This window comes from Malania oleifera, chromosome 1 (genome assembly GCF_029873635.1).
Source record: "Malania oleifera isolate guangnan ecotype guangnan chromosome 1, ASM2987363v1, whole genome shotgun sequence".
In the NCBI taxonomy this organism is placed as follows: domain Eukaryota; kingdom Viridiplantae; phylum Streptophyta; class Magnoliopsida; order Santalales; family Ximeniaceae; genus Malania; species Malania oleifera.
Window position 1 is genome coordinate 101,517,135 of NC_080417.1, and position 13,104 is coordinate 101,530,238.

Genomic DNA, 13,104 nt, shown 5'->3' on the forward strand with positions numbered 1-13,104 from the left:
GAGCTTTACTAATAACATAGAAAGGGCTTTTCTGTTTAGTATTGCTTTGGCTTTGCCGTATCTTGCTGGCACAAAAGCTACCACAACTAAAAGAAAATGAATGAAGGAAGAAGGCATTAGCATTAGAAAGACTACAGAGGCATTCCGGGCTAACTACAATACAAGTCATGAGCGGCCAAGCCGGATAGGCTTTTTTATGTCGAAAGCCCCAAAACTAGCTATCTTATAGCAGACAACTAACGCAAGCCTACTCAACTAATCTCATAAGTAAACGCTTGTTCGCATCGCAACTAATAGAAAAAAACAACTACTAGACTAGACTAGTAGTTGAGTGCTCCTTGTTGTTCGGATCTTGACCGGGCCCGAGCTTCCCAAGCTCTATGCTGTTGGGGAACTCTGCAAGGGTCTTACCACCTTCTTGATTTACTATATTTGAGTCTTTGGAGTGCTTTGGGATTATATTCCGCGTCGAGGATTTGTGCTTGTGGGCTAGGGTGAATATTACAGACCAGCGGATCTGGTGGTCGACAATCGTTTAGACTTGGTAAAGGTTGTCGCGGCACCTGTAGTAGGACAGAGGACTTATCGCAATGCCCACGGACCAATTTACAATGTCTCCATCGCTGACGTTCATCAAGCAGGCCACGTGGATTGGCCAGGGTCTTCTTCGGCTAATGATACCTTGATCCCGAAGCCTTCGGAGTATCTTTTTGATAGGCGCCCCTATCTGTATGGGGAATTCGCAGCTGATAGATCTCGCCCAGTGTCCCCCTCCTTCCCCCGCCACTTACTCTGATGCCCTTGCTCAGTTAACTGCTTCAATAACTACAGGTGCATCACCAGAATCAACTAACCCATAAACAACTAAATCACTTGCTTAATCTACTGCTTAACCGACTGATGCTGCTGGATATACTACTACTGATGCTAGTGTTTCCTTATTAATATAGGCAAGCTATCGATCTCAAACAGGATCTTGTCACTTTGAGTGGGTTCTTGCTATGTACACCAAGCCTCGGGGTCACAATGACTATCCATTAGCATTGTGGCTTGGCAGAGAGAAGAGAATCGTTGGTTCGAATGGTGGACTATGTGGGAAATACGAGATCTAGGCAAGCCACTACATGTTCTCCCCTTGCCCTTGAACGATAGAAGAACTACTTATCTTCTGTTAGATAGCGGTCGATCGGTTCGCATCTATGGTCAATCAATAGGTCCGCAGAGCTCTAGCGGGAGTCATTTCAGTTGTATGCCACGAGGTTCCTATGGACAAGGGGACAAGTGAATCATCGTTTTTGGGCGCAGGTAGCCCTCTACCATCCATCCCATTCTCCCATGAAGAGGCACCAAAGGAAGTCGGTGTGAAGAAGGCTCACTCAAGGAACTCTTCAAACAGAGCTGGTATCCAAGTATGCGTAGTGCAGAGTGTAGCGCTTGCCCTATCGGCGAGAGAAAGGAAGTTGAAAGTAGAGAATTCCCATTGCTCATCCTCTAGAGCCCCTTGTATCCTTCGGTTCGGATGTAGCACTTGCAAGAGCAAAAGAGTATAGGATCATAGTTGAAGATCGCCTCCATTCAGATACCAATAAAAGGTAATCGAGATCTCCCAAATGGCCCCGCCGAGTCACAATTCAAGACTGGCCAAGATCAGCTGTTCACAGTTAAAGTGGACAATAGTCCACTAAGAAGAGTCCCGGAAGCAATGCCTCATTTGAAATGGCGCTTGGCCCATGAGACCAAAAATTTACGGCTTCACTATCTCCTGAGGCTCAAATAAAGAGGGTTCCAAACCTGCCCCCCTATTGGTATCGAGAAAGCTACTTCCGAGAGGAGAAAGCTTTCCAAAGATTGAGAGAGCATCTCTAGTTAGAATGACCACCACTTCATCTTCATCAGTCTGCTTGGCTCGAAGCATCTGCCCGTGCTGTTGAATGAACCTGGCTTTCATTTGAGACTTTTAAAGATCTTTCATTTGAATTTAAACCTGGCTGGCGCTCTAGTCTAACGGGTAAAGCAACCCTCATTCCACAGCTTTCTCTCGAAATGCCATCTCTGGTTTTCTTTGATCTTTGAAGTAAATTTATCGGGCTTTTGTGAAAAGTTGTTGGTATGCAGGATAGAAGGGTTAGTAAGGCGGCTTTGCGAGAATCTCATCACTGGAAAAAGAAATAATAACTACCCAAACATCAGTGGCCTGTGTCTGTCGAGTCCTGAAGCCCGAGTGGTGAATAAGAGATCTTTTAATCCCATAAGCAAGAAGAATAAGGAGCTGTCTTCTATGACCCGCAAAAGAAGGAGAAGCTTTTGGGGATGCAACATGACTGTAGCACAAGCTCCTATCGTGAGCGAGCTACAGCCAGTCTTGCTACTTAGATAAGTACAGTAAGTTGTAGGACAGTTGAGATCAGAAACAGCTGGCGGAAGGTTTGATGCTTAACATAGGACTAATGATAACTCCACTAATCAAACTCACCTAATAACAGGAAAAATGCTGGCACACGCTACTTTGCGAACCTCTGTGTCTAGAGGTCCTACCGAAAAAGATTACAGCGGATCTAATTCTAAAAAACTTCCCTTATGCTTATTCACTTGCTTAAAAGAAGATATTATTATTATATAATAAGGTGTTGGAAGTTAGTGTAACAAAAGAAGATAAAAGAGAAAGATCTTATCTGAAAGGCAAGGCAACTCCTCTTATACTTGTTTCAATTATTCCACTCGCGAGGGTAAGCTTTATTTAAGAGAGAATGGGGAGTGAATCGAAAGGCCCGTTCTTGGTTTGGGGGCTTTCGGGCCCCTCTCGATCTTATTCGTAGTTGGGAAGGGGGAAGGAGTCTAAATCAATGGACATTAATGAACCATCATTGATGGATGTTGCATATGACACGATCAATTCGACTCAAGGTCCGACGCTAATAGAAGTTGCTTACTCTCCTAGTAGCGAAGGAAAAGTGCAGGGCTTTTTTCGTAGTAATTTTGGGCGGGTCTCATGAGATCTATGCCGGCCATCGGAATCAAACAAAGGTCGAAGGACCATTCAATTCATTAAGGGGCATAGATCTAGGCCTATTTGTTCGGTCAATAACCAAAGGCGGGGGGGGGGGGGGGAGGGGGAACCACTATGGTTTTTATTCCTCGATTCTTTTGCATAGTTCGGGGGCCGGCCGCAGCAGAGCAGCGGGGCATAGCGGTGCCCTTGCCTGGCCCTGGACCTAGCAGCAGACGGGCGGGTCGTGCCTGAATTCAGATCGGACCAGACTCTTCTTTGTTTGAGCTACTTCCACACACGCAGACCAGAAGATCTCAGGACAATTTTTCCCTGTTACAGAGATTTTAGTGAGACTGCCTTCCAATCCTTATCTGATATAACCGATATGCGAAATGAAGTACGTGCCCTGAGAACCTGCCATTCCTTCTTATTGATAGCAAAGGGCCTTCTAATTAGCGTGCTTAATCCGGCAAGATCCGAGATCAGATCTACGGGCCGCTACCCTTGAAAACAAACTTATAACTATTCTCAACACTGGTATTGCTATGCTTCCCCCTTAGCTTAGTTCTTGGGGCATTAAAAGACGAGTTAGCTAGAACTATGAGTGAAAAAAGAAGGGAAGAGAATTGCTCTCTTGCCGCTGCTAACCTCTTGTTAGCTGTTTCTCCGGTCCAGGATTCAGCATTCTTGGATTAGGCTTTACCAGTCTTCTATCTTTAAGCTTTAGGGCAGGGCTAAGGCATTGGTTGAATTTCTTTCTATTCTAAGAGTTGGGGGCAAAGGAATTGACGGTCTTCCCGGTTCGGCTTTGCCTTTTGCTTCTCCAGTCTTGGTGAGAAATTCAATTAAAACCAAGTATGGCATGAATCGCCCATTAGCCCCAGTTGAACAAGAGAGCATTGAAAAGCTTAAAAAATGAAGCCCATTTCTTTGAAATCCCACTATAGTAATACCAATAAAAATAGAAAAAGAGAGACCCAAAGTAATGAGAAAATGACTTGTAACTGTGAAGCTATAAGGTATCATACCTACGACAAACTCGTGTCAAATATATAGTGGATTTGGGCGCTCTAGCCAAAACGAATCCTATTTCGGCTATTACCTTCTCCATTACTATGTTCTCATACGCAGGAATACCCCTGTTCAAATGGAGAACCTAACAACGCATCTTCACAGACCAAGAACTACGAGATCACCCCAGAGTGAAAGGGATGACGGAGGGATCGATGAATAATAGTATAGTAAAGGCCCGGTGTCAGCCCTGGACACCGATGGTGATACTGGTTGGGTGAAGACCCAAATGGTGTGGCCGTGTATAACTAAATGGGTCATTTTATTCCCCCTATGTGATCAGGGACGTAGAAAAAGCCTATGATGACAGTTGTATGTGAGAGCATACCTTATGATGCCAATGGTAGTCCTAACCTCCAACCCAACGAACCTAATTTTAAGACCAAGCTCATGAGTTTATTATCTTAGGCTGAAAGCAATTTATCGACCTCACTCATTATCCTTACTGTTCTCTCTGCTGGGGCCCTAAGTCCATAGACCTTTTCGGATGCCTGCCTTCACTAAAGAAAGGAGAAGACGAACCCCCAAAAGTATGCTTTCAGTGAAAAAGAAGATGGTACACTCGAATTGTATTATTTAAATGCTTATTGCTTGCCAAAGATCCTACTTCTACAATTGGTAGGTTACCGGGTTATTCAAATAAGTCGTGTTGGCTTTACCTTTTTTTAAAAGTATGTATGTGCGTAGTTCAAGTTTTCGCCCGATTGACCAAGGATACTTCAATTGAGGAAGACTTGGACCCGCCTCTTTTTTTGAATCACTGACAGTTCAGGCAGGCCCGCAGGACTGGAATTCTGAAAAGAAGGAATGTCTGGCTTGAGCCTGCTGTCACTCGAGAAGTGGTGCAAGAAAGATTGAGAATGCTATTTGATTGTCAAGCCATTCTTGTGTCCAGGGAAGACTATTTCTAATAGAGGTGCCTACGCGTCTTGATGGAGGGGCGATCATAGGTTCACCTAGACAAGAAGGTGGCAACTATTCGATTGAGGGGTGATCCCCAAAGGGCATATGAGGCAGTGACTGAATGAATCAAAGAGACTTGTACTAAAGAGTATCATTAGATAGGATTTAGTGTTCGATATAGGGGCTGTCCAGACAAATAAAGGGATCAGGGGGCTTTATGATCGGAGAAAGGGAAGGGGCATGGTTGGTGTGTCACTGGTTCAGTGGGGGAACCCGTAGGAAGGGGGGACGACCCATCGAATTCACATAAAAAATCGCCAACATGAACACAAACGAAATCACGGTTTGTAAGAATTGGTAGAAGATATCCCACGAGCAGAATAGTTAACATGAGCAGTCTCCAAGACACATCGAGTCTTTCTTTTTCTTCCTCAACACATTCATAGGAAGAGAAAGATCTGGGCGACTCAGATTGGGGGTTGCAGGTCTATCAGCATTTGCTGTAGCGGCTAAGTGGGAATTGACTTGAGTTATTTGAACTCTCGGAACAAGGACTGATTTAATTTTGCCTTCTAGGTGACTATGTAATAGAATGGCCCCACCCGATGGCCTATTGGGATAGCAGCCTTCGTAGTGGGTACCTCGTAGGACCTCGACCCGCCTACTCGGGTCTTGTATGGATATGCAGGAAGGGGTGCTCCTAGGTGTGTGTAGGTCTCAAGAGGTGATTTTTAGAATCAACCAACTGACAAATCCATAGCCCAGGTGACCCCTCTCGCCCAAATGAAATGGGATGAATCTTATTAATAAGCTTTTTGATTGATTCAAGGTGTAGCGAAGCTAAATTCAATCAAGGCAAGGGGGCTTATGAGTCATCCTATTCAAATTTAGCTATGCTAATGAGAAAAAGTTTTAAGATGATATGGACCCCCAAGAGATGAGCGAGAACCCCCAATTGCTTAGGGGTCAAACTCTGTCCTGTTTGGTGGACGAAATCTTCGCTCCTTTTAGAATTCTTTCTCCCCCTTCTTTCACGAAAGAGGAAAGAAGTTTGCTTTCCGAACACTAACTAACAAAGAGCAGCGTGAAACTAGTTTTTTTCATTCAATGTAGTGGTCCGATTGCCTAGTGGAAGCCCTTAGGCACTTGATTCTAGCGTACGCTCGGCTCCTCTACCAATCACCACAACGCGAGATGCAAAAGAGTGACCTATCTCTCTACACCAATTGGCGGAGCAGCTCCCCATGCTCTTTGAACCTCGGTAAAGCCTGATGGAAAAGAGCACATAGCCTTAGAAGAATCTGTCACAAGTGAACCACTGAATGAGCTTACACAGCTTAAGCAAGAGATTGAAGACTGAATAAGAAAGTGGCTGAGAAGGGCTTCCGACTTCTCTTTGGTAGAAAGGCTCTCGACCACTGTAGCTTCTTCATCAGATGACGAATGATATTCAAAAACAAATGGATAAAGAGGTTGAAGAACTCCTTAGTGCAATTAAGGGAAAATATCTTGACCAAGAAAGATGAAAAAGGGTGGTGGGAGAGAAAGGTTGTTGGCGGATGGGTAAAGATAGGAAGGGAGCAATTCACTGGAAAGAAAAGAGAATGACTGAGATTTTGCAAATCCAAAGTCTTTAAAAGAAGTGATAACGGCTTTTAATGAGGCTTAAGAATTTCATTTCCACGAAAGGAAGGTTGACGGTTGGAGGGCTTGGAATAGTCTAGCGCGCAAAGAAGAGGAGAGGGATTTCGAAGAATGAAATTCAAGGGAGGTAGGAAAGGGCGTGTAGCAGGAAGAAGAAGGCTTTTCAGCCTGAAGAAGGGAAGAGGTAATTCTTTCCCACAGAGGGTGCTGGGTAAGGTTGGAAGATATTCTTTTTCAAGGGGGGTGACCCATTTGACCTCATTACAACTGTTTTTGCTTAATAGATAGAAAGAGGTTCTGAAAGTAGGCATTTCATAAGCCAATTCGAAGGTCAATGGTCTAAGAACAAAGAAGTATTCGATTCACGAAAGAAAGGGATCAATTGTGACCGAAGCTCCCCCGTTTGGGCAAGGTAGGTGGGGATAAGAAAGGCTTTTTAGGAAAGCCTATTTCCTATGGGATGGGAATGGCTTAGCCCGCATGCATCATTTGATGACCAATTGCCTCCTCGAAGTGGTTTTTCAACCATGCCCATCAAAACAATGCTCCTCACCAATCCTTGGGTTGGGGCAACACAGCAATGAGTAGTTCGCCACCCCCTCGAGAGTAGGCCCTTTACGACTATAAAGGACAAGGGGCTGTTCACCTTTGGAAACTTAGCTACTTAAGTACTACTCAATACTTTGTTATGCCCCTTAGTTAGTTGGGCATACCATTCTCATGTAAAGAGACGTGCTTTTGAGGATACTCATAAACTATTTCTGGGGGGTGTGCATGAATCTTTGCTCAATTTGATGATTGATGCCAAAAATACGGTCTTGCCTTGTGTTAGCGGAAGGGATATATCCCCTAACGGCTCTCTGTAGGGGAATCTCCACTCACTGCTTCCCCTAATATCCTCCCTTTACCACATCATGGGGGTTTACAGGAGATCCTAGAGGCTCGCTCGGAAAGGCTGCTATACCATACCTTCTTGTGGTGGTACGGAAGGCACGGACTCCGCGAATTTCCCACACCCCCTTTACTAATAAGGGAAAGAAAGCTTCAACCAGAACCACATTCCTTTTGCGTGCGAGGGACATATGGGGCTTAGACAGCAAAGCACTTCACTCGCTTTAGAGAAAGAGTAGCTTTCTTCTGAACTACACTCTTACGTTTTGCTTCGCGTAACTTTTACCTAAAGTATGTAACTCGTTTTACAGTAGAAGTCGAGCTCAATTATCTTCCTTTGTACGAGCCGGTGAAAACTTATTTTCCTTTTGAGCAAATACTTTCAATCATGAAGTTTGAAGAGGATTTATTCTAGAAACTCTACTTCGATGGGGCCTCTAGGGCTTTGTTCACCTTTGGACACAAACACTATTCCGTTCTCAGCGGAAACCTGCCTTAGAGATTGAATGTCGACTTATCTTATTGCCGTTCAATCTAAGACAACACTGATAGCTTGTAGTGAACAACCCCCTTATGAAACCAACCGAAAGCAGCCTTTGGTACTAGTACTTAAGTAGTTAGTGTCTATAATTGATTTCTTCTGTGTAATACTAATCGATAGGGCCTCATTGGTAAGTGCTACAAGATCCCGCGCATTGGAACCCATGGTTATGGACCCGAATCCATTAGTATGGAACATTTTCTTTTCCAAGTGAAATCCCCTCACTTCTTCAACTGATGCTCGGCCACTCACTATGCTCCCCACGCTATTAAAAGCGTTGAGGTGTTTTGCCTCCACAGGCTCGGATGTAGCGAAGGTTTTTACAAGTTACTTCATATTACTGTTTACTTTCTCGGGTAGCAATGAAGGTAGGAAGAGTGGATTAGCAGATCGAAGTGCAAGAGCTGGGCTGCCAAACGAACATTGGGAAGATTCCCATTGTGAGCCAGGAGTGAAGGCGGATGCTGATCCCATAAGGGAATGTACATTGACCATTAATTCTGTAAGATAAGAAGAGATTGATTTGAAAACCATTTCTTTCGAGATGCGAAGAATATTCCTAGTCTGTCTAACTTTTTCTTTTGTAATAGTTACCGCGGGGGCCGGTGGTGGGCATTTGGGAAAGTCGGGCCGATTGGGTGCCTTCATTCAAGCGATGATACAGAAGAAGAACGAAACAAAGTAAGAGGTCGGGGAGCAGGGAAAAGATCCCCAGCCAATCATGGAAAGAGATTTTTTGGGCCTAGCACTCGAAGGGGCCAAAGCATAAAATTAATGGGCTATGGCAAAAGACGTTTTCACAGTATAGGTCAGGTCCAAAGGAGCATTCTGGAAAATGGCTTGATTTTGGTTATACCAGAGTTTAGAGCAAACAATTGGAAAAAGGACAGCCCAAGGAAGATTCTAGGCCGTGAAATCAATTCTGGATTTACAATTGTGTAGGCAAAAACTCAATCAATCCAATCAATTCCAGAGAATATTATACATCGGTTAAGACTCTCAGAGAGAATCTTCCGAACCAGCTAACATACCTAAGAAGGAGCCCTCGACCCCCAACAGATAGAGGAGGATTTATTCAATCACATAGTTTGGGCTCCTAGAATATGGCGCCCTTGGGGCTTTCTATTTGATTGTATTGAAAGGCCCAATTCATTGTAGTAAAGTAGGGCAGTTCGCTTGAGTTGCTCAACCGCCCCTTAGCCCAGTGCTCATAACGCGCTACGGAATCTCCACCGTGCCAGGGAACCAAGTAGGACATAGCTAGCGGCATAGGAGCCGACTCGGCGTCAACGGCTTTGTGCCGCATTTAAGTGATCCAATATGTGGTTCTGCACGTTCCACCACTTCTCTGTTCATTTCCAATACTGATCGTGAAACACCATGAGGAGCAGGATGTTGAGGTCCGAAATTTGAAGTTCATAAAAGCTCAAACTTACCCATCCGAACAAGACGCACATATCCCTTTGGGGGTCTGACTAGTGAGCCAGGCAGGAAGCAAGAGAGGCGGCTCGCCTACACATTGGGGGTGGAAGTCATCTATGGGGCGAGCTTCTTCATTTTCTGAAAGTACATACCTAAACCATTCCCATTCCAACGGACATTGACAAGGTAGCTTGCTTACTATCCTAGTAGCGTACGTTGGTGGTAATGAAGGAGGCATTGGAAAAAGACTAGACTATACTAGTCCGTTCCACATAGTGCAAGGAAGCTCGGTGGGGTTTCATATTAGGGTCCCACGTACTGTGCCATCGCCCAACCAGGACGCAGCGCATCAGCCAAACCCATTTGGCGTGAGGTTCCTTTCTTCAAGGCCAGTTTAGAGGGCCTTTTTCGCTAGTTCACCCCATCTTACCCATAAGGGCAGCGGTGAATTATATGGGGTTGGTTGGAACTAGCTCGGTTACTTGACTTCTTGCCATAATCAAATGGAGCACCTAACAACGCATCTTCATAGACCAAGAACTACGAGATCACCCCAGAATGAAAGGGATGACGGAGGGATCGTACCATTCGAGCCTTGTAGATATAAAGTGCGTATGTATCCCTAGAGACACGGAGTAGAGTAGTTTGGTTAGCTCGCAAGGCTCATAACATGAGTCACGCAGGTAAATGTTACAACATAGCATGTGGGAAGAACCATATGGATAGGGGAAGCTTTCTATTTGAGTAGGGTCTCTCTATCAAAAGGAATTTCTAGAGATTCCTGCCCTAGCCTGCCTTGGCAGCAGCAAACAAGACTTCTTAAATCGCCTAAGGGTGAAAGTCAGCTTTCCTGCTTCTAGGATACTTCATAGCAGGTATGATCTAACTCCCATTGGTATTTGTCTTCATTCACTACCATCCTTCCCCACCACATGGGACTAGCGATATCTTCTTCATCGAGCCTCAAACCTCTTTAACTCCAGCTATCTTTAGCTCCTCTTCTCCGTGACCCGAGTCCTAACCATCTTCCCACCTAACGAAGGAGCCTACATCAATATTTGCAAGCTCTCTCCTCATTCAATCAATCGAGTCCCCCTGGGTCAAGCATTGGCTTTAAGGCCTATGTTTGGCTTCTGCTGCTGCATATGGTGCTGGTAGGCCATCATATGTGTGTGGTGCGGCTCTAGTCTGGGAACTTATGCCGGCTTAGTCAGTCTGACGCTGCCCTCCGCCCCGAAACTGAGCCACGGCACAGCGCCCATTCGCTTCGCGTGTGGGAAGGCAACGAAGTTCAGTTCATGAGACCGCAGCGGAGTGGAGCAGCCGCGAGATTTTTTCCTTAGCTGGATCTCGATTAGTTCACAAGATTGAATGGCCAATTCTCCTCCGGACCCTTGATTCGATTTGTTTTCCAAGAATGTTGAGCCGGGTATGTAAGCCATGTATCTGGGAGGAACTTAAAAGAAGGGCTTTCGGATTTTTTCACCATGTTTTGGTCTTGCAGCTATTTATAAAGAAAAATTATATATATGTCCAATATTTAGTGGTGGTGGGACCAACCAAGATGTATGTCATCCAACCCAACCTCAGAAGGAGGATGTATCGTTGATATAGGATCTTGTGGAACAGGATTTGATTCTGCAAGCGGTTCGGTATGAACAAAGAAATTTCAAACAAAAGGATCGGAACTCACTGATAGGAAAGGAGATAAAAACAAAGCAATGCCAAGAGCTCCATCAATCCGCTGTTCATCGATAGACGAAGCTCTCTCTTTATCATCTCGTGCCAGATGCAACAAAGGATGAGTCCTTTTTCCTTCTCACGAACCATGGGAGCGCCTAGTGCCCAGAGGATCAAAGCGCATTTTCCTTTCAGGGGAAAGAGGTGCATAAAAAATGGCTAGCCCGTCAAAAGTCCGATTCCATCACGAACAAAGTTCAGAATCAACAAGGGTTCGTAAAACGAAGGGAGTGTACAATTGGGGCGCAACCCCACTTTTTTGTTCGTAATGAGGGAGAGATAGAAGGTCACGGAGAAGAGGAGCTAAAGATAGCCGGAGTTAAAGAGGTTTGAGGCTCGATGAAGAAGATATCGCTAGTCCCATGTCCTAGGGCGGGCGCAGCAGCTACATGGACCCCTTCCTTTCTATTGTTGCCAGTGCTTTCCCGGGCCGAGTCGGAATTTTTTATTAGAAAAGGCAGGCCCGAAGGCTACTATCCCAATAGGCCAGTAGGCGGAACGAGGAGAGAGTTCCTGTTCTGGAATGTCAAGCCATTTCGAGTAGATGTCGGCATTTCCTAAAGAAAGTAGTTACAATAGAGAAGTAGGGAGTGGGAAGAGATGAGATGACTTCTGATCGAATCCCACTTGTTGTAACAGCCACATTGCATGAGACTGTCGTGCACCGCTGAATCATACAACCACTCCTAGTCAATTCTAGGGTAACAATCAAGCATCCCAAGGCAACCATTAGAGGAACACGACCTAGATGCGAGTTTATTCTCTTACACTAGGGAATGTAGAAAATGCTGGTGACAGATAGCCACTCTAACTCAACATTCCCCCCAATGTCTCACGTTGCACCTAGGACAAAGAGGGCGTGATGGATTATCTTGGTGAACTCTGTTCCCCATTTCCTATCTCTGGCCCACATTGTTACTATTTCTCCTCCATGGACCCTGACTAGTACCAGCGTGAAAACTTGGAGGCATGGGTCTCTTCCTCTGCTTCTGTACCCCTGCACTTCTCTGTAGGTTGGTCTCCAATACCACTGCCTTATCCACCAACTCTGAGAAATTTTGAACCTGAAATGACACCACCTACTCGTAGATCATTGGATTCAGACCTTTCTCAAATCTTCACGCTTTCTTTGATTCATTTGGAACCATATATGGAGCGAATCTGATAGTTCAACAAACTTGGCTGCATACTGTTGAACGGTCAAGTTCCCCTGGGTCAAGTTAAAAAACTCCTCTGCCTTAGTATTTCTAGTGGAAGTGGGGAAGTATCGATCGAAGAAGATCTCTTTGAAAAGGTTTCAGGTCAGAGCTGCAGGTACTGACCTTTGTTCTTCGAGTAGCTTCACTGATCTCCACCAATGCTTGGCCTTTCTTGTCATTTTAAAAGTGGCATACGGGACCTTCTGTTCACCTGTGCAACGAAGAACTGCCAGTAACTCCTTTATCTTTTGAACCCAATTTTCTACAGCGATTGGATCGGCTCCTTCTGCAAAAGTTGAGGGATTCATGCGGGTGAATTGCTCAATAGTGCAACCCTAGTCTGCAGGTGGGCAGTTTTGTCCCTTAGAGTTCTGAATAAGCTCTGCCATGACCTGTTGTGCTAAACCACGTAACACTGGATTAGAATCACTGTCGTCCTCGTTGGAAGTCCCCCTGTTGCTACTTTGTCCACCATTTGCGTTGTCATCTATGGGGTCCATCCTTAAAATAGGACAAAAAGTAATTTTAGAATCTCAATATCATAACATGATCGGTACAATCATTTACTAGGAAACTATAAAGTGCACAATTTAGGTCTTAGTCTCACTGCTCAGACACAGAACCGTCGATGGTTTCCCTGAGATCCCTGGAGCTGTCAACGGTTGGAGATATCAAGGATATGATTTTTAGAAAACCGTCGACGG

General features: G+C 45.0%; 1 protein-coding gene and 1 pseudogene across 1 annotated transcript; one reads left to right on the forward strand and one right to left on the reverse strand.

Moving 5' to 3' along the window:
• Positions 1-310: 310 nt before the first annotated feature.
• On the reverse strand, positions 311-1,948 carry LOC131147847 (uncharacterized; annotated as a pseudogene).
• Positions 1,949-11,029: 9,081 nt separating this feature from the next.
• On the forward strand, positions 11,030-11,266 carry LOC131147854 (uncharacterized). The gene is given in 1 exon segment (XM_058097476.1): positions 11,030-11,266. A coding segment is annotated over 1 exon segment (237 nt).
• Positions 11,267-13,104: the final 1,838 nt, after the last annotated feature.